This window comes from Fringilla coelebs, assembly GCF_963513975.1.
Source record: "Fringilla coelebs genome assembly, chromosome: 12".
Classification (NCBI taxonomy): Eukaryota; Metazoa; Chordata; class Aves; order Passeriformes; family Fringillidae; genus Fringilla; species Fringilla coelebs.
Genome location: NC_140038.1, coordinates 15,818,945 through 15,846,720, shown reverse-complemented (window position 1 = coordinate 15,846,720; position 27,776 = coordinate 15,818,945). Strand labels below are relative to the sequence as shown.

Here is a 27,776-nt window from a genome sequence, read left to right as displayed (position 1 = left end):
ATAGTTTTCTATAGCACTGCTGGCTTGTTACTATAAGAAAGGTCAGTTTGGACCTCCTTGATAAAATGTCCTGATATGGTGTCACCAGCTCTGCAAAGATAACACTCAGTGTAGCATATTCACAGTGCTAGAAGAAAAAAATCTCTATAGAAATAATTGCAAAAATGCAAGTGTTGTCCCTTGAGAATGTCTTTAGGTTCTGCATTCACCTGTTAATATCATCCCACAAAGCTAAGAAAATACACAGGGAGATTACCAAAATAATTTAAATAAAAATAAATGTGGAACTTGCAAGCAAATTGATATGTCTGCTGTTAATACTGTCTGGCAAGATGATTGCCAAAGCAGTGATTGTTGCCCTTGATGTGAGTTTTGTGTGTATGGAGTTTTTCTGCAGCAACAGATGTTGAAGGAAAACAGTGGAAATTCCTTCCCCAGATGCCCCATCCTTCATGCTTCTTTTCAAACTGTTTTGGAGGATCTTGAAAGGTGATTCTTGTGAGGGGGGTAAATCAACTGTTGCTTTAGTTTCTAGCGCAGGAATTGCAGGCAACTGGATAATTTCATTGTAAATGGAATTGTAAAGTTAAAAGTTGGTCAGTATAAACATTGAACTCCAGTTATGTGTACAAATTTTTTTAATCCTATACAAAATTTTCAAGAACAGGAAATTCCTAGAAAATAATTACAATATGCATAGAACTTTAAAAAAATCATTGTATCATTTCTGCTTATGAAACAAATTAATTATAATTTAATTTAGAGTATTGCTTTTTTTTACTACTTTTATTCTACAATGGATATTTTAAATGGATATTACTCAGTGTGGTGCACAATTACTTAATGATACACTAAGCAAGCTACGATTACTCTCCTAAATATTTTCCTATGTGCAGTAGTATCTGGTTTAGCTGCAAGGTAGATCATAGTCTGGAAGCTGGGGAAAATAAAAGGAGAAAAATGGAAACTTGCACATTTAGGACAAAGTTAAAATATTATGAAAGGAAGATGAATCTTCAGGGATCTGCTAGGAAATGAAAGCTAAAGTCATCTGGTTCCTTGTGCTCTGGAGATGTTGATTTATATCACGACCAGTGAGGTTGACAAGTGCAAACTTTTGCAATAGCAAAAGATTTCCTGAAAGGTCAGTGTGTTCTCTTTATTGTGAAATGGAAGGCAAGAAGAGTTAAAATAAAACCAGAGGGAGAGAAAAAGGACTTTTCCATGCTGGAGATGTAGGAGAGGTACATCGGAGCCAGGTAGCCCCTGGACCCCAAGGAGCTTGTTCCTAGTGAGCCTCCAGCGCACGGCTCTGCCCTGGATGTTGCTGGAGTGTCTTTGAGAAGGAGCTCCTGAGTCTGGTTTTATGGGCAGGCACCACACTGCAGTGGATTAGATAATTCCTTGTCTGAGACCAAGGGGAGAGGAAGGAAGAGCCTGGGAGTGGAGTCTGGTGTCACTCCCAGTTCCTGTGGGACAGAGGACACCTCAGCCCGGGGTGTCTCAGCCTGTCCAACGCTGTCCTTTTCTTGTGCATTAAGTCAAATCAAGTTTCAAGTTCAGGGTCTGCAGGAAGATGTCCCCAAGAGTCAGGAAATACCTGTGTGTGCCCAGAAAGAGCAATGGAACCATCTGCTGCTTGCAGCTCCAGCTGGTGTCCTAAAGGCATCTTTGAACATTTAGCCTGCTAGTGTTTCACAGGCAAACAGAAAATCCTGCAGGATTCAGTTTTTGGTGCCTGGGGATGTGCTTCCATGATTCATTCTGTGTCTGAGCTGCAGATAAACACATTCAGGCTTCTGTATGGAAAAATAGCTGGTTCTCTCCTGGCATTTCTTCAAGAGCTGTGTATTGAAACTCTGTTCCCAGAGGCTGTTTCATATTCCCTCTGCCACTGGAACAGCACTGTACCCTCTGCTCCCACTGCAAAGACTTGGGATGCCTGGAATCAATGAGCTATAATCAGTGTGGGCAAGCAAGAAAGTGTGGGGCTTTTATCATCTTCTGTGGCCACCAGCCTGTGGTCCTGTCGTTGGGCTTCTCTCAGCAAAACAAGAAAATGGGGGGGAAAGGGAGGAATTTTCTCACATGCAACGCACACGTGTCTGCAAACTCCCCAGGCAATCTCATTTCCCATTTTTCCATACTGGTACATTCCCCAGCTCCTGATGTTCAGGTGCTTTTATAAAGACAATTTCCTCTGCAGCTCTCTGTACCCATAGTCACTCTGTCTGTACCCATAGTCACTCTGTCTGTACCCAGCTCTCTGTCTGTACCCATAGTCACTATTCCTGAGTAAATACAAGCAGAATTCAGGTGATGAGGGAGGGATCCCAGTACTCAGTGTTGGGCTGTGGATAGTGGGGTTTGTGTTTTGAGTATCTATGGACCACCCAGTTCCCTGAGAGCACGCAGTAATCCTCCCTCAAAGCCTGCCTGGGCTCGTTTTGGCCTAGGGAATACTTGTATACAGTAGTGGTTTCCTTTGTTTGTGTTTTGACGGTGATTATTATTTTTCCTGAATTAGGGCTACTGAGATAAATATTTAATTTCTAATATTTTATTTTGTACATAATCAAGTATATCTGAAGCAGCACCTTGAACCTCAGTGTTACTGTCTCATTACTTTTTTTAATAGAGAAAAGCAGACGTTTTCAATACTTGGCAAAGCCACAGGGCTGAGGAGAGAGCTGGCTGGGAAATTGGAAAAATGCTCAAATCTTTTTTGAAAAAATGCCAATGTCTATAATGCATTTTCAGTGAATGACTCAATTGGTTCTATTAAAGGAAAATATATAATGTTAAATCAGCCTAATATGGCTTATTCAACAGACAGCTTGAACCTCTTCTTATTTTGCTTTCTTTCCGCTAATTATTGAATGGGATGTTTAATTATTCATTTCCAGTAGTGGATACTTGATAAATCAGGAGCAGTTCCTTTGAATTTGATGGTGATTTGTTTAAAATTAAGAAGGGTCAGACTCTTCTTAAGGAAGAAGGAGGGAGGTGCAAGTCAGTCAGAAGGAGACAGAATTTGATTTTGTATCTGAAACTGGTCGTTCCTTCATTTGTGTTGACTTGAGCACATTTGCATTTGTCCTTCTATGTGTGTTCAGCCTCAACCTCTAGATTTGCCTTTAATAAAATATAGGAAAGTGTGGTGCAAATTTATTCTGCTTTGTCTGGAGAGGAAAGAATAATAGCATGGTATTTATTGACTTTGCAGCTCTTTTAAGACTAAAAAAATTAATTCTGTGGTTAAGTTTAGATGCTAAAGTTAGATGCCACAGAGCCTTGCTGAGAACAGGGCGTGTCTTCTGTTGAAAGAATCAGAACATGACCCACTGTCCATGCAGCAGTTAAAATGCAGCATCCTTGTGTTACTTTGGAAAGCAGAAAACCCATTGTTTTGAAGTTTTGCTTACAAATCCTTTTTTAGATTGAAGATGGCTTCTCTTTTCCTCACTGCCTCTCATTTAATGTGAATGTATTGTATGTAAAAGGGAGAAAATGGATGCACGGGTGTGTGTGGAGCAGAGGTGCAGGGAACACTGGGATCTTAGATGTGTGTACATAAATGGGTATGATGGGCTTGGGTGAATATGTGTATAATCAGGGAGTAAGAGCTACAAAGTGTGCATCATCCCTAGGAAAAATAGCCTGCAAAATTCCGTGGAGGTGGGAGGGACATCCAGGTGGGACATGCACTGAGGTCACCCCAAGACCTGACTCCGGTAGAGCTCAACATCTCATTCACTTCGCCTGGGAAACTCCTGCTCATCTTTCCCCTCTCAGAACTTCGCTGTTCCTTCCCTGTCTCTGTCAGCAAGAGCTGCTGACTGGGGAAGGTCATGGCATCCTCTCAAGTGGAGGATTTTAAGGGCAGGTTGGATTAGGACCTCTCAGATGGTAATTGAGCCTAACTTGGCGCAGCAGGCAGGGACTAGCTGACCTGTCAAAGGCCCTCCCAACCCCATTTTGTCATCGCACAAGTATGGAGGAGGACAAAGCCTGAGGAAGAAAAATGTGCTGTGGCAAGTAGCTGCCAGGTCTGGGGGAGTGCAGGGTTGCCTGTGTGGTGCGGAGAGCAGGAGGTGCTGGCAGGAGCCCCTCGGGTGATGGGCAGGGGACGCAGCCAGAGCGGGGAGGAGCCAGCCAAGGACTGCAGTAACACATTCCATGATCTCAGTGAGAGAGGAAACAAGGACGTGGGTCATTAGTCAAAGCAGCACGTCAGGTCAAGGGTAGGGGAGGCTTGGTTTTAATTTATTTTAAAAAATAAATAATAAGAAGGCGAAACCAGTGCATTTCATAACATAGGAGAAAGGAGAACACTGGGGGGATGGGAATTCAGCGAGGGGCTGCAAAAATAGAGCAGGATCATGGAGGAGATTTGAACATAGGTCAGAGGCTAAAAGTAAATAGTAAAAATTTGCTATTTGAAAGGTAGGAAAGGAAATTATTTCAGGAGATAAAAGGAAAGCCAGAGAGAGGGTAGGAGAAATACTTGACATATAAAATCAGGCTAAGTCATCCATTTCAGTAGCTTTCTTTTAGCTGCAACTTAAGAGATCCTATGTGTTGAGACAGGTCAGGAGGGGAAGTAACTTGTGGATTTTGTGGTGTGGGACAGGTGAGATTTGCATGCATTTGACAGTACTAAAGGCATTTGGCTCAAAGAAATGGCAAAGAGAGTAAAAGGGCTTCCAGAGTCTGCCAGCTGCAGACAAAAGTAATGGGAAGTGAATGTTGGATGAGCCAAGGATTGTGGATAGTCCAGCAGACTTCTGAGTCAAAATGTTGGACAACACAACCCGAGTGAGGAAGATGAAAGCACAGGCAGAGGGAGGAGGAGGCTGAGAGCAGATCAGTCATCCTTGCTGAAAGACTGGGAGTCATGGAGAGGGTGAAGGACGGGGTGAGGTGATAAGGGCTGATGTTGAAATAAACCATGTGATGTGTCTTAGTGTTAAAATGGGCGTTTCTATCATCATCATTTCAGTTAATGCAGGCCCAAAGTGCTTCTGGTTCTCACCATGACTTGGGCACTTCCCAAGGCCTCTATTCCACATCACCAGGGCACTCTGCTATCTCTGAGCTAATTATCTGTACAGCAGTATGGGTGGTAAGGAATTTCTATTCTGTGGGTAGTGAACTGAGGCCTAAAGCAGAAGAGTATTTTCCTGCAGTCCCGCTACAAGCGGAGGTGGGACTTGAAGCCAAGGTTATCCAGTCCTCTACTAGTAGCTTAAACACTGACTCATCCTCCCTCTGATCTCCTTCCTTGAGCAGGAGCCACCTTCAAGTCAAACTTTCCATGGAGAAATAAAGGGTTTTGGCATATTCTAATGGTTTGTTTAGTGATGCAAAAAAGAATAAAATCGTATGTTACTTTTGACATTTTTATTATTGGGAAAAAATTAAGCCATAACTCTGAATCTGCTGGTTGATGCAGAGGGATACTGGAGAAGAGACTAAGAGGGGTGCTGGTGAGAGTGGCCTTTCTCTGATGTGCTGTGATGTGTTTTCCAGATAAACCGTGGGAGCTGGTGTCCGCTGGAGCCATGTCCTGACCCCTCCCTGCTGGAGCGCAAGCGCACGCGGGAGTCTCCGGGTGAGCCAGACCAGCAGCCCTCCTCCTCACCTTTTCTATCCTCCTTTCTCCCTGTCCTCCTCACCTTTTCTATCCTCCTTTCTCCCTGTCCTCCTCACCTTTTCTATCCTCCTTTCTCCCTGTCCTCCTCACCTTTTCTATCCTCCTTTCTCCCTGTCCTCCTCACCTTTTCTATCCCTCCTTTCCTCCCTGTCTTCCTCACCTTTTCTATCCTCCTTTCCTCCCTGTCCTCCTCACCTTTTCTGTCCTCCTTTCCTCCCTGTCCTCCTCACCTTTTCTATCTCTCCTTTCTCCCTGTCCTCCTCACCTTTTCTATCTCTCCTTTCTCCCTGTCCTCCTCACCTTTTCTATCTCTCCTTTCTCCCTGTCCTCCTCACCTTTTCTATCCCCCCTTTTCTCCCTGTTTTTGACATCCTGGCCTGGATGGGGAAAACACATAAATTAAAGAAACTGTGTAATGACTGTGCTGTGAGTCATTGTTAGCACATGGCTGCAGCACTTGACTAGCTGGGAGCTGTGTAGTGTGTCACCGTCTCAAATAACTCTGCATTTCAAGTGCTTCAGTATTTTGATTTTTTCTCCCCTTTTCTTTTTCTAAATAAACTTGAAAGATGTTGCAAGCAGCAGACAGATATGAGTTCTAACTAAAAGGATAATTTCATAAAAGAAAAAAGCCAAAATTTGAACCCTAAATCCATAGTTTAACCCAAATGAGTGGCTTGAGATTTTTACTTCCCCCCCCCCCCCTCTCTAAAAGTTGCCATGATTCCAGGCTCAGGAAGCAGGAAGGCTGTTCAGAGCCATGGTTCCCACACCCTGCCCACCAGCTGTGCCAAGCTCCCATCCCAGCCCTGCGTGCTGGCTGGTGCTTTCTGGCTCTTCCACTGGGACAGAAAATCTAGTCTGGGCAAGCTTCAAAGAAGGGTTGGTGTCCAAGATAAGAAAAAAAGCATTTCCTTTCACTGGATTATGCATGTTTGAAACAAATAGAGTAATTTATCAGGGCCCTGAATAGGGACTTTGCTTAGGCTGCTCATGGAGAGGAGGCTTCTTGCCCTGCTGTCCTTATGAGCAGTGGTCTCACCCAAATCTCCTTCAATTTGTCTGAGACTTGAAAGAAAATGACTGTCAGTGTGACATTTAAACTCAGTCTTTCAGACCGTAGGCTAAGAAGGGATAGTGTGGGTTAGTGACTTGAGGGGTTTATCCTATATAGAAGTTCTAGCTCACTCAAAGTTAAATAAGTATTTTTTAATTAAAAGCAAACTAAAATACTGCCCTTTTTAGAAAGTCATTAACAACAATAACTGTTTCAAGAGTGTTTTTACAAGAAAACCTGTGGTAATGCTATGTCTCTACCAATTGTATCTGTGACTCCTTTGCCTCTTGGTACTGTATTTTTATGCTTCAGGCAACAGTTCCTGCAAACCATTTGTCTGCTAAACTACATGGACTCATTTGACTTGCTAAATATATAATCACAGATTCCTATGGATCACTATCAGTTGCACACCTATTAATTATCTAATGCAACATTACACTATAGAAACATAATATTAACTATGTAATTAGGTAGCTGTATATACAAATTTATATTAATAATTATAGTAATACATGTCTGTAATACATGCATGAAGAGAGAGTTTTTTAAGTAAATGTGCTCTCCAGATGGACTGAAGCAGCAGAAAGATCTCAGGTTATGCAGGTTCTGGCCTTTCTAGAAACAATATTGTTACTGCACAGGCATCCTCCTTCTGCTCTGTGGTGCTGGGCAGCATAGAGAGGGCAAGAAAAATCTGGCAACACTTAACAGCAATAAAACCACAAGCTGCCAATGTGGCTAACTTAAAAATACAGTACTTGATACGGAATTAGGCTTTTTTCATCTCCTGAAATGACTTGCAAGGACAGAGACCTCAGATCTTAGAAGGTAACTCCAGGAATTGGAGCTTCTAATTCTGTCAATGTTTTTGGAAGAGGAGTGCAGAGGAGTGTAGCTGATACATAGTTATCAGCATGGAATTGAAGGGTTCAGCCCTGCCTTGGAAGATGCAAATGTTTGGAAAATGTACAGAAGATATTGCTTGGAAATGTTCTTCCTAGAGCTTTTTTCTCTGTTTTTTTTTTTTTTGCCTTTATATTATGCACAGAAGTGTTGCCAGGGGTGTGAGACACAGAGCCTGGCTTTGTGCAGTGTCTGTGCAATTCAAAACAAACCCAGCGAACTGAGAAAAGGGGAGGGAGAAAATGGAGGAAATGTGCACACCTCCAACCAAAAGTAAAGGGAAGAGAGGGCTTGGGAATGAGTTTCTCAGCACAAATGAGCTGAGGTGTGTGGAGGGGTCCCCATCACCTTGCTCCTCATCCTTCTTCCTCTCTGCTTCCTCTCCTCTGCCCCTGGCAGGCTCCTCCTGAGGAGCTTTGCTGCCTCTCGTGCTTTATCCTCAGGGTGAGGTATCCATCCACATCTGAGCTGTCCCCCCTGATTTTCCAGTGGAACGTGGCTGGAGCCCCTTTGTTTTTCAGTCTGGGCTGTGGACATGCTGTGCTGGCTGCCAGCTGGATGAACAGCACCTGGCCCACGTCCCCACAGCCGCTCCGTCTCTTCTTTCCCTTCATTCCCCCCCTTCTTCTCTCCCCTCCCTTCTCCCCCTCGCTGATGGAAAAGCAGTTCAGATTTTCCAGGTCTACTGAAAGGGGAACAGGAGCAGCTGCAGCATCCAATAAGTGCTTTTCCAATTCTCCAGTGTGGAAATTCCTCTGTGGGGTAATGGGGTTTCTGACTGGCTTCAACTCCCCCTGCCCTAAATGGGGTCAGCCCCACCACTATCAAAGTAATTCTATTTTCTCCAGAAGTGGAGTCACTGCCATCAGCTGGGATGTGGTCAGGGTGTTCCATAGCTGCTGTCAGGCACATATTTAGGATGGGGAAGGCAAAGAGGTGACCTTAAGCTACCAAACGTGTTGTCCTTTCAGTGATGTTTAAGCTTGATGTCACCAAGGATGGAGTTAGTGAGGTATAATTTAAGACTGAACTGATATTTTATTGCCCTGGCTCCTCTCCAGACAGCTGAGCACATTTTGGATCTGTTTAGTTAGAGGAAGTGCAAAATAGCACCTTTCTTAAAAAAAAAGGAATAAAATAATAATTAGAAAATATTTTGAGCTGGAGAATTTGAATGTTCAATTTTTGCCAAAATTCTCATTTTTGCTTTTGCCTGAATGATGAACAAATAAAACATATACAGGCATTTTTAAGGCACATACTTGTCTGTTAAAGGTTTTGGAAAGAGGGCTTTTGCAGGGGCTGCAGTCTAGTTCTGTACTTCTGATTAACCCAGTGAGGACAGCTGGAAACATTTGAGAAAAAGGAGATGCAACATGCTTATATTTCAATGTCAGGAGTTATGAAAGCTGAGAGGTTTTTAAAAAAATCACTTAATTTTTGAATCTTGAAAAAGTAAAGCATGTAATGGAATTCACACTAGTGCTTATTTCAGTAAGGAGCGTAGAAGAAATTAAATAATTGTCCAAATATGCACTATGATTATTTGAGAAAGAAAGCAAATATTGACAAGTTATTTTTTTATATTTATTGAATATGAATCTAATTTTGCATTTGTTGAAATCAATAGGAACATCCCACATGCACTATTATGGGGTACTTCATATGTAGTGTATTTATCAGCACCTCAAGCTACAAGTGTTTACAGCTGTTTGATGCAGAATTTCAGTTTGCACCATGTACTTCAGTGATGCACTTAAAAGGAGTTTTAAACTTTGGAGTAAATCATTTGAGAATTCACAGGCAGTGTATAAAGCTTTATTTGTAAAGCTGTGTGTTTTAAATCCTGGAATTCACTGGGAGAAGGAGAGTCTGATGTGTGGATGCTGCAGAAAGCCTCGGGTTGTGACTCTTTGTGCTTTGCTCCTGCAGAATGCGAGAACTTCTTGGAGGATGGGCTGAGCAGCGTCTGTGCCTCGTCACAGGGTGCTCTTAAAAGAGAGCCTGGGAGTGAGTCTGACCTCTTCCCCTTGCCTGGTGATGGGATGGAGGACCTTGTCTTTGGGAAGGTAAGAAAGCCTGGTTGGGAGATGGTTAAAAAGGCCCCTGGTAAACCCGTACAGCACACACAGATCATCTTGGTTTCTCTGGTGAGTTGGAAACCTGGAAGTGATTATCCTGGAACCAAATAGATGGGAAGGATCCGGTCTCCTCCTTGGATGCAGCGACATGAGGGATGTATTTACTTGCAGCAGAATTCCAAAAGCTGTGCAGCCCCCAGTGGTTAAAAAAATTGAAGTAATTTTGTCTGTCCAAAAGTAAATCAGGCACCAGAGAAAGAGTTGAAAAGGTGGATTTTCTTGCAAGGTCATTAGGGATTGCACAGACGATACGAAATCCATCTTTAACTCATGTAAAAAGAGCTTTTCTCCAGTAAACCGTGACCCCTGTGCTGATACCTTCAGATTTATATGCTGTAATTCTCAAAGGAGCCAGTGTTTTTCTGTAAATTCAGTGTCATAGGAAGGAAACACTCATTCTAAATACTTCAGGCCAATTCCAGGGAATAGTTTTGTTGCCTAGGCGACATACCTCTAATGCCTGTTTACGTGCAAGTAGAATGAAAGTGTTTTCAAGTTTGCTTAAAATCAACAACACATGTCATTGCTAACCCTAGTCATCCCTGTACCCTTTGTGTTGCTGAGGAGGAGTGAGAGGGACCTGAGAGGCAGAGCTGGCCTGAGCAGAGGATGTGCCTCCCTTTGGCATCAGTCTTTTGCACCTACATCAGAGCAGCCTGAATTTGTTCAGGGGGTCGTTAGGCTTTTGCTCTTGAAGAATTGTCTTGCATAAGCAGATGATGAAAAAGCACCCAGAAAAAATAAAGTGAATCAAAGAATAAAATAGAATCAAAAGGAGTGTGACCCTTCTTTGGAGCAGCCATGGCTGTGGTCTCCATGAAATCCCACTCTTTGGTTCAGCTGCAGCTCACAGGTTTGAGCAAGCACAGCTCCTGCTCTGAAGAACATAACTCTCAGAGTAGCTTTCCCACTGGCTTTCTAAGAAATGTATTGATTGAAACAGAATTCTGTTTGCTGAAATCAAATCAGATGCTGGTGAGTATTTTCCAGCAGGATGGGAAACACCACAGCCCAGGCTCAGTGACCTCATGTGCTATAAATGAACAGTAAAGTCATCCTTCATGCACGTGGTAGGGCACAGAGCTCACCAGCCTCGCCCTTTCCCATCCTGCTGTCAGAAGGATCTGGGGCCCTGGGCTGTCAGAGGACAAGGCTGTTTGGCAGAGCAGGCTCGTCTTCAGTTCCCTTGTGTAGAGTGTCACAGACTGTGACAGGCAGCTGCCATTTCAGCCTGATTTAATGCTTGTATGGGAAAGTGTGGGAGAAGAGTGCAGTGGGAACGCAGCAAATTTTGTATTATAAGGAATTTTAGCTTTTCGCCTTTCTTATGGGGAAAGTTTCTTTCTTCAAATAGGAGAAAGAAAGATTAAAATGTAACCAGAGTAGGTAGTGCAGTGTAGCAGGGATGCCATAGGAAAGGGAGGAGGTGGAGGGGAAAGCAGGTCTTCAATTGCCAGTGGAGAGATGGCAGAGGCAGGAATTCTTTTCTTTGTAGAAAGAGAATTCCTTGATTTGGTAGCCTTTGCATTGTTCTCATTTTACGGTGGGTTGCAGACTTTGTTTTCAAATGGCTTCAAAAGATCCTGAGTTGAGTTTAGGAAGTTATTCAAAGCTAATCTCGACCTCAGTTACTTTGTCTTCATTTTCCTGACCAATTTGATTCCTTGTCTCCTTTCTCAGGATTTATCAGAGTATTTTTTCTACAGTTAAAGTTATTTCTACAGGACCAGAAGAACTAATTTAGTATTGTGAGCTTGTTCCTTAATTAAATCTTTTTTGGTTTTACAGTACTGAATACAGGTGGTAGAAATGCAAATTATAGATATTTTTAATGACCACCAAAATAAATGGTGGCTATAATCTCTTGTCCGAAAAAATAGTGTAAAATGCTTCTCTTGGCTGTAGTTGATTATTTATAAACCTATGAAATAGTGCAGTTTCTGTATCAAATTGGGAAGAGACAGAATATGTTTATGAACAAAAAGAGGATCTCAAACCTTTCAGTGTCATGGTGATTATTGTTATTACTAGTTCTGTTCTCGTTTCCCCTTTCTGTGGAGCAAGAGTTGAACTTTAGTCTACTAGAGTCGTTTTTGTTTGGGTTTTTTTTTATTTATTGTAGAAGCAGCTCCTTCTTTGCTAACTGCTTAATGCATTAAAATAAATGTAGGGAGAACAAGTTGCTGTCTGTGCAAGCTCTTTGGGCTGCTTCCATTTGAAATGCATAGACTGAAAGCCCTGGTTCTGTCCCAAAACCATGAAGAATTGGGGTCTGTGGGGTAACAAAATCTGCAGGTGCCTTACCCTGTCCCTGGTGTTTGGTGTGTGCTCCTCTCCCATCTCCTTCCCTTCTCCTGTGCTTGTTGCATTTCTTTTTCTCTCTAGGACATGTGCTGAGCTGTGGAACATGAGCTGTCAGCTTCAGGGAGCTTTAGTACTAAAACCTGCCCTTTTTTCAGAGTATACAGGCTATCACTGAGATTCAGAAGTTGCTTCCAAGTCTATGGCTTCAGCAAAATTTTTTTTTTGTTTGTTTGTTTGTTTGTTTTTTTTGTTTTTGTTTTTGTTTTTTGGGTTTTTTGCGTCAGCACTTCATTCCCATGTCCTCTTCATCCTGCTTTTCCCTCTCTGTCCCAGACAGCCATCTGGGCAGGCTTTGCAGCATCCTCCTTCTGGAATGATTAATGCTGCATAAGGTCATTTCTCACAATCATCTGGCAACATCCTGGGGTGGAGCCCATGTGCTTTGCTCATCTTAACTTTCAACCAGCCACCGAAGTCCAGCCTTACTGGGAAGGTTTTTAATGTGCCTCTTGGGAAATGATTCAGATGAAGGGAGTCAGGAACCCACAGATCGTTGTCAAAGGAAAGGGTTGCAACTCAGATCTTGAATATTGTTTAATTTCTGCCTTTGTTTTGGTTTGCTCAGAGAAAATACTCAAATACGTAAATGTTTTGCATTTATTTTTGCAGAGTTGTTGTATCTCTTAAAAAACAGAAGCAAACAGAAAAACCTCAACAGCTGTGCAAAAAAAGAAACAAACCCAAAAGAATAAAACTTGTAAGGGAAAGGCTTTCACATCCACTCCAAATCATAAAAGTTATGATAAATAATTTGTAGAAGACCACTGTTGATGTTAATTTTAGGGAAACTAGAACTACAGGCAAATCCAAATTAAAAAATTACTCTGCTCAATTATATATCAAGCCAGCTAAAGGTGTTGACTCCTTTAGTGGAATGGTATTCCAAATAAACTTCAGGATTACAAGGATTAATTTTTTTCATATTATTTTTTAAAATACCCTAGCACCTTTAATGCCTTTGCAGGTCAGGGGACAGAGAAAGTGTGTGTCTCAGCACTTTGCATGTTGTCATCATGGAAATGATTGAAAGAACATTTGATTTCCCCTTATCAAGACTTCCTACAGTGGAGGGATTTAGTTGAACAAATTATCTTACACCCCCACCATACCAATGATTGCTGTTACTCATGGAGAAGTACATGTCTCCTTTCTCAGAATACTCACTTTTACACTTTGTCTTATTTTTTCTGAGAATCTTTTCAGCAGATACTGAGGGCAAAGGAAATGCCTATTAGCACACATCTGTAAAGGCTTTTTTTGGCCACAGTTAAGTCCTAAATTTATTGAGGTGCAATCCAGCACCCCTAACTTGAAGAAAATTAGTATTTCTGTAATGTTTCTTTTTTTTTCTGTAAGAAAAGAACACATCTGTTCTGCAAACATGGTATTTTCTTACTCACATAGGATTAAAGAGCAATGCATATTTACTGGCCAGACAGCCAATTTTTTGCAGTGGTGACTACAATATAGATGTTTTAGATGTGTCAGCCACACTTGGCATTTTTCAGACAGAGTCGTCTTTCATATTAACTGTTTTCCTTTGTTTAAAGAAAAAATCATTGAAATGGCAGCAGAATATTTTTAGAAGAATATGCATGGGCCACGAGTTCAAGGGAATTGTTCATTGTGTTCTGTTGTCAGTCGAATGCTCAAGGTAAAAGTTAAAATGGATCAAATGTATTTCCCCTTTTTCAGACATCTCCTTGAGCTGCATTTTGTGATAAAAGCCCTAAATCTTCCTTGTTAGGGAAGTGGGTTTTGTTGTGTGTTTCAAACTGCAGCAGTACTCTCGTCTGGGAAATAAAATTTCCTCTTTTTACTCCAATCCGTCTCTATTTAATTTGGTGTTCTGCACTACTGTTTCTAGATTTGCATCCAGATTGAAAGTTTCTGAGCTGTCCTATATTTCACAGGGGTGAAGTCAGTCCTCTCCTCTCCTGCTCTGCTGCCCCAGTCCCAGAATCACAGAAGGGACCTTAAAGCTCATCTTGTTCCAACCCCCTGCCATGGATAGGGACACCTTCCACTAGACCAGCTTGCTCCAAAGCCCCATCCAGTCTGATCTAATATCTGACAGTATTTTTCTGTCTTAAAAAAGTGGCAGACTGTTTGCTCCACTGTAGGAGTGTTATCTACCTAATGACTACTTGATTTGTCAGTATTTAAGCAATTCAGTAAGCTCTCATCATGACTCACACAAATATCAGATTATCTTGAATACTGCTGAACGTCATCAGAAACTTCTCAGGGCTTCCATTTTGGCTCTCTTTTCTTTAAACCTCAGCTTCCCATTCAAGTGTATCAAATCCAATAGTTCACTAGTTTACAGAACACAGTTTTCTGAAATTCACTATTGGTATATGACATACCTTAAGGTGAAGTGAATGTTTTTGGAGGGATGTATTTATAGTGTGGTTTTTAATGCTTTGTGTTTAAAAGGTTCTTGTATTTTGGTGTTGTGCTATGGATGCTTTTTTTTCCCCCCTTTGTTTCCCTTTGATGGATGTGAGAGGGGAAGCAGTGTGACAGCATTTAGTTAAACCATCTCAGGAACATTACTGTGTACCTGTTAAACTGAACTAAGAATAAAAAATAGCTAAGTTTGAAACAGGGCTTCTCTCTGAATAGTGAAATACTCTATTAGAAGATATTTTGAATATCTCAGTTTCATTTTGTTCAGTCAAATAAAAAGGTTATAGCTTATAGTGTGTGCCCCTGAAATAAAGCACAGAAAACCAAAAGTCTCTGGACTGTTTAACACCACTCCTGCTCATCCTTCCCTCCATGTGGTCTGATGCCCATCTTTCCTTTCCAAGATCAGGATTTTGTATCTAATTGTCTTCTGCCAAATGCCTGCTGACAGCCTGCAGCCCCTGGAACACTCAGCTCCTGCCCAGCCCCCTGAAGCCACTGTGTGAGGACAATTAACCACCAGGGTTTTGCTGACTGCTCTGTGGTGTATGGCCTGACAGAGCACTCTGCCTGTTATTATTTTAAATGATACAGGGCTCTGCAGCAGGATAAATTGAAACTTCCCATGTCAGTCCCTCAGGGCAAACACTATTTCAGACTGGAGGTGATGTCAGAGAGGTGCTTGTGTTTTTTATGGTGGCCACAGGGAACGAGATATCTTCTGGGGCTGTATGGTCAGCATGTGGCCTTTGGCTAGAGAGAGCCAGTTTGGCTTCTACATACTGCTTTTGGAGCAAACTAAACCCAAAAATTACAGTGTGACTCAAAATCTCTAATACAGGGCAGCTGTTCCTGTAGAACAATATTTTTCAATGACAGTTGGATTTGAAAAATGCTGCAAACCCTGGTATTAACTTTCTGCTTAATGGAAAGTAGTTGGGGATGGAGAATTAAGCTTTTTTTTTTTGGTCTGTTTTCTGCTGCTGAGTAATTCTCCTTTTTGTGTTGCATGGTGCAGTGGAACAGTGTGTTGCCCCTGAGCTCTACAAGCCCATCCCAGTCCCACAGGAGAGGCTGGAGTTTGTCATCAGGAGTTGTGATAACCCCCTTCCCCATTACTTGCTCTCAGTAAGCCTTTGGCAGTTTTATGGCACCTTGATTGATAACAGCTTTAGCCAGAAATGGTGAGAGGAATAGGATTTGCTGTGCAGGATGAAATATAGAATTGGGGAGAGGAAGGCAGGCAGAGGATCTGAGCTGGGTAATGGCAGCCAGGGACTTGTGGGGTGGAAGAAATCACCCTGAAGAACATTTTAATCTCTTTTGAAACCAGAGCAAAAAGTCTCAGTTCTATGATGGTTAATTTGCCACCAACTGAAAAATCTCTCAGCTCATGTGAAATACAAAATGTTTGCATTTATTTAAAATGTTAAATGTATTCGCTCCATTGGAAGTGTTCAGGGCCAGGCTGGATGGGCCTTTGAACAACCTGATCAGGTGAACAATGTCCCTGCACACAGCAAGGGTGTTGGACTAGCTGACCTTTAGAGGTCCCTTCCCACCCAAACCAGTCCATGATTCTACTTTAACTTACTTTTAACTTTTCTTACCCCAGCAGCCTGAAGAGGAGCAGTCTGCGTGCGATGTCACCAGCTCCAGCTCCTCTGCAGACGACACCATGTCCCTGGAGAGGAACTCATCCCTGGGCAGCGACACATCCCTCCCCTTCCCACCCGTGGGGAGCTTCGCCCAGCCCAAGGACAGACACAGCCTTGACGGCAGCTGCACCAACATGGTGTCCTCAGAGGGAGGAGAGAAGGAAGAGGAGCTGGACAGCATCACGGACGTGCCTTCGTCCGTCCTGCGCGGCTCCATGCGGCCGCTGTCCCCTTTCCGCAGGCACAGCTGGGGGCCGGGCAAGAATGCCACCAACGAGGCAGAAATCAATCAGAGGAGGTGAGTGAAGAGCTGCTTTGATTTACTCTGCACCCACTCATGCATATTTATCTGAGCTTTAAAGCTGGCGTGATAAAACTGAAGAGTTTGTCGCGTCACTTTTGATTATTTCTTTTTCGTTTTGAAGAGGTTAAGACAATCTCCTAATGTATGTTTGTTTGGTTTTTCTTAAATTAACTTTCAGGATTAAAGTACTTAATACCTACAGTATGCTTGAGCTTTCCAGAGTAAATGGAATTACCTCAGGACAGGTCTTCCATTAGAGCTGTCAGCACCCCTTTCTGTACAAAGGAATTATTGGAGTGTTAAATCTCACTGACCGCAGAATAAACACGATCATCGTTGCTCTGATTGTATTAAGGGATAACACAGGCACCAGGGTTTAAAAAAATTCTGTGGAAGCTCTTCATAATGGTGAGATGGGTCCTCCCTGTTTCACAGAATTGGTTCCCCCTCAGTCCCTCATGCACAGTAAGTTCCACCTAACTCATCACTGTTATCCCTGGTGTTGCTCAGGAAGATTTAAAGGAGGAGTTTTCCTGTCTGTTCTTTCAGAAGGTACAAGGGGCAGAGGTGTACGAGCCACACGAGTGTATCCATGCTGGTGCTGAGTGACTGTGGGAAGAAAAGTTGCTCAGTCCCCCGTGTCAGTGGGCAAGGAGCTGAAATAAAGGGAAGACTCACACCAAAAGGTTCCCTGCAATGCCCTGCGCTGTTCAGCATTTGGGCTGTGGGGTGCTTGTGTATTCTGAGCCCAGTGGAGGTTTGGCCAGTGTTTTTAATGTGCTTTAATGCTCTCAGAGCAGGAATGGCCAGTTGCTTTAGCAGGGTCAGGGTGCCATATCCTCCCTACAGCTCACAGAGGCTGCAGGCCCAGGTGTGCAGGGCAGTGCCACTCTATCTGCCTGTTGTGTCCTCATGGCAAAGGTTCTGCTGTTAACAGAAACACAGCCATTGCATGTGGGGCTGGATGGCATTAAATTAAAACCCACCACTCACAATGGGTTCCTGAAAATTCTGATCCCTTTGGATCATCCAGGGAGAGGCAGCAGCCTCCCATCAGGAATGTATATACATCCTTAACACACAGCAACTGTGGGTATCACTAAAGGAATATCACCTTCAGGTTTTAAAGTCAATGTTGAAAACCATTCAGGATTTTCTAAGTAACATACAGATTTTTGTTGTTGTTGTTTACCACTGTCATCTTTTTTGGGCTTCATTCCTGGTCCCCAGGTAGTATTTAAATAAGTTGAGAAATCCCCATCAATTTTTAAAAGCAACAAGAGTCAGCATACCTGCATGTTCATGACAGAATGAGTCCATAAGCTCATAAACTCATTTGGGTAGATTTGTCCTTAAGTGTAGGGCCTGATGCATGAGGATTTCTTAGGGTAATAAACTGCATAGCTGGCGATCACTGCTAAGACTGAACAGATGGGGTTAAATTCTCCTGCATCCCACTTTGGAGGCTGTTTCTGATATGGGAAAGTACATTCATTGTAAGTGTAAGAAAATCTGAGTTGAAGGAACAGTAATTCTTCTCATATGTTCTCACATTCAGCTGCAGCTACATAAGGATAGCTATCATTTAGGGTGATTAAAAAAGAAAAGCTGGGTGGGTCTGTGGTGCTGATTAGATTCATGTTTGTTTTTATGCTTCTTTTAGAAAGGAATTTGGATTATTTGCTGTGTTGTTTTGTTCTTTTCTTTGTTCTTTTCATATGTGGCTGTTGTGATGTTGAGACTCTGGTTGCTTAGTGAGAAAAAACAAATACTGAGGAAGTGAAGTGCTAACAAGTGACTTTCACTGAAATCAGTTAAATTTGGAGTGTTTGCTTATTCATTTATTTCACATGCACTAGATGCTTTTCCAGTAAAAGAGGAAAAGTCCTTATTGCAACTTGACTTTTACAAACCTTTGAAGTGGAGCACAAGCCTTGGCTGAGGCTTGTCCTGCTGATGGGCTGGATCTGTGCTGCTCCCACCACCCTTTGTGCTCCCTCCCCTCCTCTGGGCACTTCTCTGCTCTGTAGGTGAGCAGCTTGCCATCACTTAATGAGGAGGAGAATAACCAAATAAAGTGTAATTGCCACCAAAACCAGCCCAAGGATCAGAACTGGGCTGTGCAGCCAGGAGGAGAAATGGGGTGACAGAGTGCATCACCAGCTGAGCTCTGAGAGGTGCTTCCTGCCCCTGAAACCACTTGCAGCCCCTGTCCACAGCAAAAATAGTGCAGACCTTGATGACAAAGATAGCTAAGTCAAGCTTAGAGGACCCAAAAAGCCTACAGAAAAGAAAAATCAACTTTTTTGTAAAATTTGGTCTTTTCCCACTGTTATTTGTTTTCTGTTTGTAAAAAGGATGAGTGTAAAAGTTTGTTCACAGAAAAGATCCAGAAAAAAAATGAAAATGTGACAAGATGCTCAGTTCCCCTTGCTTCCCATCTCTCCTCAAATGCACTTCACAGATAATCCTTGTGTCTGCATTTTGCTATTAAAAATACAAATAAAACCAGCAAGGCTGCACAAAAGGATGTTCATCCTTCAGTTAATTCCTGACATTCATAGCAGATTTGAAATGCCTGTCTTTCAACAAAGCTGCAGTGTGTGTTAAACGTCCAGGCTGGGCAAAGAAACATCCTCGTGTTTCACTGATGGATTGAGCACTGCAGAACTGGAGCTGGTGTTGATCACTATTGCTAACAGCTTCTGTCAAAGTGTTTGGCCTTATCTAAACTTTAAACTTGCCTGGTTTTGGCAGCAGCAAAGTTGCAACATGGTCAATACCTGTGCAGCCTCCTTTCTGTACAAAATAAAACCAACCAAACTCCAGATTTATTTGTAGAAGAGAGGAGAAACACAGAGATTCATTACTTCCTTTCATATTCCATTTTGTGTTTTCCCTGTATGTCCATTCCCTCTGTCTGTGTGTTGAGGATATTAATCCTTTAGCTGCTGTTTGTTAATTTTTTTTTTCATTCAAGCTGCTGACCATTCTCCACGATTCATTTTCAGTTCAATGCGAATTCTGGGGGATGGTATAAAGAAGCCTCCCATTCATAGGAGAAGGTACAAAGCCAACTAATGTGACTAACTGTTTTGTGTTTGAATGTCTACTAACTCCATCTTCTCATGTTAGTAAACCTGTGGTACCTCTGGAAGTGCTGGCTTTGGAGCTGTCCATCCCACCTGGCTGCTTTTTCTCTCCAGTCTGACCCATGGGCGCCCCAGAGCCCATGCTTGAGCTGTTTTCTCCAAGATATTATGTTAATAGTGAAGAGAAACCTCAGTATGATTTTATTGGTCTTTGCCATGTGTAAGATTTGGAGTTGGTTAAGACAGTGGTTTACCTGGAGCATGTGTGTGATTTGGATTTAAAGCACATCAGAGACTCCTGGCAAGACTTGCAGGAGGGGCAGCTGGGAGAAGGGATGGATCAGACACGATCTCAGAGGGTTGGAGAACCCTCTGCAGATCTGCAGCTGGTTGAATTAAATGGCTCTAATTTTGTTCTTTTGATGGTTCTTATAACCATCTTCCTAAAAATAGAAAATAAGGTTTGTTTTCTCTTTGCTTCCATGTGTTTTTCCTCTCTGACAAACTTTCAGTTTCTCATCCATCCCACAGATATGCAGTTCCACTCATGTTACCTTTGCATTGACTATTAGTATACAAAAGGGGATACTTAATTTTTGATGCAGCAGATGTGGACTGTCCACACATAGACATTTTAAGCTAAAGAAAAAAGAGAAGTTGAACTTCTGTTCTTCAGTGGTTCAAGCTTGTCTCACCTCCCATAGCCTGCTACCACCCCTTCTGTGCCAGGTTAACTCAGGATTCCACTTCACCTGAAATATGGATGGGGTATTGTGTGTGTAAACAAGCTACCACATTCCCACATGTGAAAAGAATGTTACCATGATGTTATAACCAAAAAATCACTGTGCCTGACCATGCATCAGCATCAATGAACCCCAGCAGCGCTGTACAGTTCAAAAAAAGAATTCTTAAGAAACAATTTTTTTGAAAAAAAGGCACAAGGAAGAACATGGTTTTTTGCTTCTAAGAAGCCACCTCATTTGCACCACTGCAGGAAGCAGTGCAGTGCTTGTCTTCTCCGCTCATGCAAATCATCCTATTTTTATCAGTATTCTCTGAAGGCTCCTCTGTAGGAGCTGTGCTCATATTTAGAGTCAAAATATCCTGAAACACTGAGCTTACATGTAGAATAAAGAAACTGTCTAGATTACCTGGTCATATCTGAAATGTGTGATAATCCTTTCATGAACACTTTCTCACTTTTCCTGGTCTCTAAACCATTTTGGAATCATCCTCTCTAGCCCCACTTGTGGAGCAGGAGCCTGAAACTGATTCCAGCTGTTCATGCTCTCCCACAGGCTGATGTAGATAAAAGCTCCTCCTCTTCCCCAAGCTGTCTTCTGTGAAGGAGTTTTTCATTGATCTTTTTAGGATTTTAGGGTGTTGCCAACAGGCTGTGGGTGGCTCCCCTGCAGGATTGTGATTCTGCAAGAGTGCTTTCCACAGCCTTTGCCAACAGATCTCCTTCCTTCCTTCCTTCCTTCTCTGAGGTCTCGACACTTCCAGGCTTCCTCCTACATATGTAGGGCTCCTCTTCTTCCCTCCCCTGCAGTTTTAGCATTTGGGATCATCTCCATAACATAGCAGTGGGATGCAAGAGCAGAGGGATCTTTTAAAGTCTGGTATAAACATTACATGATTAATGAGGAGAATCTTCTTGTCTTCGATTGAAAAGGGACCACACAAGAATGAATGGCTTTGGATAGCAAGGTGACATAAGGTTATCTCAAAGAGTCCACCAAGCTTAGTGCTCTTGTGGCCACAAGCAGATGGCCTGGGGAATCATGTGTGACACTTTCCTTGGGATGCTTTCTCTGCTGTCCCTGAGCAGGTCTGAGTGACCCACTGGGAGGCTGCACCAGGCCTGAGAGTGCAGGTTGTGTGTGATGGAGATGGATTTCCTGTGGCCTGGACTTGGTTCCTCTATGATTTCACACAAGTATTTTAGTCCCTGCCATTCCCCACCAATACTTAAACATCTGTCATTGTGGTTGAAGTGGGTGAGGATGATGAAGTACTTGGAAATATTGGCATGTTATGGGAAGGAATGTTTTCATTATGAGTGTTAATAGTACTGTGCTGAGAGCTCCAGGTGAAGCACACCTTTTGGGTGTGTCCTCACCCACTTAACCTCCTTTATAAAACAGGCAGCAGTTATCTGAACTCTGCCACTGAACACCCATCCAGAATGTTTCCAATTGTCAAATCCTTCTAGAATGTTTCTGGTGTTGCAGTGTGTGTGGAAACAATAAGAGATGTCATGACATGATGCATTCAGTGTGTTTAAATCTTCATCTGTGCCCTCAGAGGCTTCTGACACTCACAGTTCCTTGTCCAGGGAGGCTGAAATTTGTTCTGCCCTTTTCACAGGCTCCTGTCATGGAGCAAAGCTCTGGCCATGTCCCCTCCTTGCATGGATCTCAGACCAGGACCTGGGAGCAGGACCTGTGCTTATGCAAAATTCCCTTCAGACAATGTATGCTTCCTGAAGAGCTTTTTTCAGGATTTAGGGATCATATAAATGTCATAGCTGACAAGAAGCTGGATTTCTCTGTTTCTGCAAAACCTGCAATTGGGCCATGAGCTAACAGAGAAAAAATAACAAAAGCAGTCTAAAATAACAACCAAAATATTTGCATTCTGTATTTGCATTTCTTGTGTCTTTCATGATGCAACTTGGGGACTCTTTTGGGGAATAGGAGCTGAAAGGTTTTTTAGTTAGTAGCAGTCTTGATTTAATCCCATGTCAATAGTAGGATTAGCCTGTTTTTTTTCTTCCAGCCTCTTTCACTGACTGGCTGTGCAATATTTAAGAATGTGTCTTTCTCCTTATTTTTCCAAGCATAGCCTGCAGTTATTAATATTTCTATGGAGGGGACTTACACTATGAAATATCTGTAAGGGATTCTTTTTCTGATTTGAGAATGAGAGTTCCCAGGAAAATACTAATAGTTACTAACACAATGGCTGTGTGTGATTATTTACAAATGGGCTTTGGTATGTTTTAGCCTTGTTTTTCCCAAAAACCTCTCTCCCCACAAGAAGTACTTTTCCCAGTACATTGTATACTCACGGATGGGGTCGGTTTGGGGGAAGCATGGGCTGTCCTGCTCCCTGTTCAGTGGTAACCTCGGGCATTTGGGGCTCTGTGGTGTGTTTGTTCAACCAGACGTGTGCTACTGCATTATTTCTGAGTTTTTTGGGGTTTTTTTAAGGTATGTGAGAGCGAGAGTCTTTGAACGTTCCCCATGTTCCATAACAATCCGATAATCACTGCCCTTTTCCTTTCTTTGCCTCTTTTGCCGTTCCTAGTTTGAGCTGGTGTCCCTCAGGCGTACAGTACATTGCCATGGGTCCTGACTTTACTTGTAGAAGGTATGGTATGAATAAATGTGCAGCAGCACAGGAGCTCTGCAAACAGCCTGTCGTCAGCTTCTCGTGCATCCTCCACTGCTGCTCTGGCTGAAGCTGCACGTGTTTGTTTGCTTGGTCTGCTTTTTCAGCAATTACTCTTGGGAGTGGATCCGCAGAGCTGGGCTGCAGGTGGAGGTGGTGGCTGCTTTCCACTGGCCTCTGGCAGTAAAGAAGCTGCACTGTTGGGTTGAGCTGCTCTGGTTTGTGATGACTTCGAGCCGTGTTTTTTACCGCAGCGCTGATCAGACTGATGATTGTGACAGCAGCAAAGAATCAAACCAAGATTGAATGTGATTCAGCACTTCCTCTGTACCAGATCAGTCTCATAAAGGATTTAAGTTCACACAGACTTGCTCTCTTTAAATTGAAGGACCTAGGCTTTTCTTCAAGGAAATGAAACATGTAAAGCCTTCCCTGAAAAAAATCTGATCACCACAGATGAAAACTTCCCAGGCTCTTAAGTTTGCATCTTCTGTAGAAAGTCCCAGCGCTGAGATTGGTGTTTGCAGGTCACATCTTCACCCAATATTGTTTGGAAGCCAGTCCCCCAGATTTTATGGCTTTATAGGTTTATTCTGGCAGTTTTTGCTGGTTGTGGGTAGAACTATTAAAACTCTTTTTCTGAAGAGTAGATATTGAGAAGGAAACCTGCCCTTCATGGACAGTTAATTATGTTTGGTGTATATATGCCAATCAGCAAATTACAGACCAGTATCACTGATAACTATTTTATGAGCTAATATTTGCAGGTTTTAGCTAGTTTTGTCACAAGTACATGATTATTTTTTTCTCTACTATTTAGCATCGTTGTTGCCACCTTGGAATGTAAAAAAGAGATGTTCTTCTGTCCTAAATAATTAGTAGAAATGGGACTGATTTCTACATACAGGTGTTTTAGACTGAACTTCTAAATGCCTGCTGTTGATACACATTGATGAGTCACAATCTTCCTAAAGCAGATTAAATTATAAATACTTCAGTCTTTTATTTTTTTGTCATTAATTACCATGAAAAAAGGTTTTTAAAATTGCTAAATCTTCTTATTCATGGTTTATTGCAGTTTTTGCTTTCAAGGTGCATATTTATGAGCCTTTTAATGCTTCTAAGGGACTGCAGAACATTAATCACTGCTATGCAAGTCTACCTGAATTTAAAGCTCCTTTGGTTGTTTAAATCATCTGTACAGCCTGTAGTATGTTTTCTTTTTCATGTGTTTCATGTCAGCTTGTTCACCACAGACATCATGATTAGCCTCAGGTTGGGATATAAATCCAGGGTAGGGCTGGCACTTAGGGAATATCAAATCAAACATTGGCCATGGGTCTGTGCTGGTGTCCTGGGAGCGGAATCTGCAAAGCTTCACCCAGCAAACCCACACTGGCATTTCTGTGGGTTTGTTGATGCTTGGGCAGGAGGAGCAAGAGGGTCAGAAGCAGAATATTCTAGCAAGATTTATCAGATTAAATAGTCCCATGTGAGACAGGATGTGCAAGGGGAGAGTGTCACTTGCCTATCAGCGCCTGTCTCTACAGAGTTTGGCCAGATGTTTTATTTCTAACAGTTCTGCAAGCAAAAGTTTAGTATTTTAATTAGCTTTGAGTTATTGCTCAGCTCTGCTGGGCAAGACCTAGTTCCTTCAGTTGATGATAAAATAAAATTGATTGGGTGATGGAAACAACATATATTGAATTTAAAAACAAAACCACAGCATGGGTAAAAGAGAAACCAGCTTTGGCAGAATAAATTACATTATCAGTGCCAAAACTGCTGTGTGAAGATTTAAAATAGATTCAGAGGATGTGGCTGCAGAGATGAGTGTTACAGCAACTGATGTGGCTTCTAGGAGGGTATTGGTCCAGGACAGGCAGCACCTGGTAGTTTGATTTGGGTGGCTTTATTCCAAGGGAGAGCCTAATAAAAAGCTATCAAAGAGAATATGTGGAATTGCCAGAATCTTTAGAAGGGGTGTTTCTGAATTTTCCTGTGCACCACTCAAAAAGACTAAAAAAAAACAGTAGGAAAGGCAATTGAGCAGGAGTTTCAATGGTTGTTCAAGCAATGAACAAACCTTTATGTCTCATTAGAAGCAGAAAGATGTTGTTATTTGCTCTGAAGAAAAAAGAACCTGCTGTGGAGTAACATCTGCCTTTGCCTGCACACTTCAGTGCCTGCTCTGTGTTTTATGTTTGCAGGTGTCCTGTGCTGAAAGACACTGGTCCCTGAGAGTTTGGCAGCACCTGACCTCTGTGCTTTCTCTTTAGTTACAGCCTAGAAGGCCTTGCTGGAGACTCTGGTGAGAACAAGAAGCCCTCTACAAACCTGGAGGCTTCTTCTCTGAGCTCTAAAGACCTCAGGAGGAGTCCACTTGCCAGCAATCAGTCCCTGGTCCTGCTCACTGAGGAGCTCGAGCAAGGAGAAATCAGAGAGTACAACCACCAGGTAAAGCTGTCCAGCTACTGCTGGATGTCTGGGAAATGCTGCATCAACATTTTGGAAGTCATTTTTCCGCATGACAGTCTGACAAAGGCTTATATGTACACATACATAATATTAAAAGTCTTCTGTCTTTGACATGGACGAATTTCCAGCTATTTTAAATTTTCTACTTCATTCTTTGGGCCAGCACAACACTTGTGTCTTCTCTTGCTTAGAGGAATGGCATTTTTGGGGAACAAACTGCTAAGCATCAGGGGTTTTTTGTCATATTCAGCCACAGCCTAGTTGTGATGAAGAGTTGGAGTCACAACAGCAATTTCCATGGCCATCATGAAAGAGATGAGAGAGTTCTAACAATATCTGATTTTTAATGTCTTGCAAGAAAATCAAGCACACATAGTCTCTGTGTTGCATAATTAGTTGTCTGACATTAAAAGGTAAACCAAAATGTTGCATTTCACCTGTGCACTGTTTCACTATTTCAAAATGAGAGTTGCAGTAAACATGAGCCCTGAACTGGGATCTGCAGCTGGGATGGTTCTGTCATTCTTGACATACTCAATGTGGTTCTGTCCTGTTCTGCAGGTGCATCAGACATCACAGCCACAAGGATTTAACTTCTCTTCTGCTGTTTCATCTCCACTGACCAAATCCATGTCTCTAATGTCAATTAGCAAACCAGTGCTTGACAGTGAGTAATCCAGTTTTCCCTTATCCACTTTGTCATCTGTATAATTGGGTATATCTTGCTTCCTTCCCCAGGCAAAATGTGCTACTGCCTGCTCCTGCTTCCTTTATTACATGAAGGACATGTTTCACTGCTGCATGGAATTGTGGGTGGAAAGGCAGAACTCATTCATTTTAGTTTTCTTCTTCCCAGTGTATCCCTGCTATTTTCTTTCTGTTAGGTTTCCTTTGTGTGGGATGCTTTTTTCTGTCTAAATGAGACTAGTGGTATGAAAACTATGATTTATTGAGTTTTTTAACAAAAAAAAAAAAAAAACAAAAAGGATCCAATTTTGCATCCTTTCACCTTGCTGAGTTTCTTCCTTTGATGTCAGGTAAATTCTGCTTGAGATCTTTCTTCCCTGCATCTAGATTTTTCTAAAGCTGATTCTTGGAAGCTTGAGAATCCATGTCTTGATCTCCTTGGAGGGTTTGTTGCTATTCATTCTGAGTTAAATATTTTGGAGCAGTTGGGTGTAATTTATTGAATCTCATTCCTGGAGAAAATAATAAAGGATGATTCTATAAAATTTTCCAGTTTAGCTTAATTCAAGTGATAACAAGCACTTAATTTTGCAACTTAGCTGAATTGATTCTTTCAGCTGAAAAAGTCATTCAGAAGGCTGCAGCTGGATGTGCTTTGGATGTATTACACATGTTTTCATTTTATTAATTGCCAGACAGAAACCCTATTGACATTTTAGCTCTTGTCAATTAGTGATGGTGTCTGATCTTTCCTCTTTATTAACGTGATTCTCCCTTGCAAAGCACAGCAAGGTGCTTTAAGAAAAGTGTTTTATTCATGGAGGAGGCTTGCTGGAGGAAGCTCACGGGGATTGTGCTTTGTTAGGAGATGGTTTTAAATTCTTCACCATGATAATGCCATGATTAATAAGGATGTGGCCTAACAGATGTGTCCCCCAGTAGCAGTCACTAAAACGGGGCAGCTCTGTCCTGTAAAGAGACCAGATCCTGCCCTGTGTGGTGGCACTGCCTCCTCCCTCCTTGGGCTGAAGGTCTTCATTGTTGTTTTTTGAGGCAACCAATTTCTTGGCATTGCACCCAGCCTCTGACCAAACACCAAAAAACTTGGCTGGCTCTCCAGAAATGAGCTGTTGGTGGCTGAGGGAGCCTGGATGGCCAGGGCTGTTAAAAATGTCCTGTGACCTGGCATTAAAAATTCCATAGAGGCTTGATTATCCCATCTCCTTCTAGAGCCAGCCTGGCCACCCTGTCCCTGGAGGAAGAAGGAAAGGAGGAGATGTTGTAACCTCTCCAGAGGGTCTGTGGGCAAAGTAGCAGGGTTAGTCTTCTGCTTTGAGGCAGATGTCTGTGGGTTTGGGACACTGAATGTAAACATGACTGACATTCCTCTGAGCTTTATTTGCTCAGTCATTCATTTGTGACATTTTTATAGGAAGGTGGTTTTTGAAAATCAGAGCATTTGAGGATTTGATGCAAGCATCCAAAAGGAATAACTTTGAAAATCTAGCTCATGGATTTTTTTCCCAATCCTGACACCTTCCTGACTACAGAAACTTCAGTAAATCATCCAGAAAAGTTGTGACTGCCACATCCCTGGAAGTGTTCAAGGTCAGGCTGGATAA

At 42.4% G+C, this 27,776-nt stretch overlaps 1 protein-coding gene across 4 annotated transcripts in view; it reads left to right on the top strand.

Annotated features, from left to right (window-relative positions):
• The window catches only part of AKAP13 (A-kinase anchoring protein 13), a 203,203-nt gene that overhangs the window by 139,319 nt on the left and 36,108 nt on the right, over nt 1-27,776 (top strand). For 3 of the 4 annotated variants that reach the window (XM_084214121.1, XM_084214120.1, XM_084214118.1), the window contains exons 11-17: nt 5,533-5,614; nt 9,552-9,688; nt 16,152-16,492; nt 19,510-19,563; nt 22,906-22,968; nt 25,269-25,446; nt 26,029-26,134. In XM_084214121.1, the coding sequence (XP_084070247.1) occupies nt 5,533-5,614; nt 9,552-9,688; nt 16,152-16,492; nt 19,510-19,563; nt 22,906-22,968; nt 25,269-25,446; nt 26,029-26,134 (961 nt within the window). The remainder of the gene's footprint in view (nt 1-5,532; nt 5,615-9,551; nt 9,689-16,151; nt 16,493-19,509; nt 19,564-22,905; nt 22,969-25,268; nt 25,447-26,028; nt 26,135-27,776) is intronic. The other variant, XM_084214119.1, reaches the window with a different exon arrangement.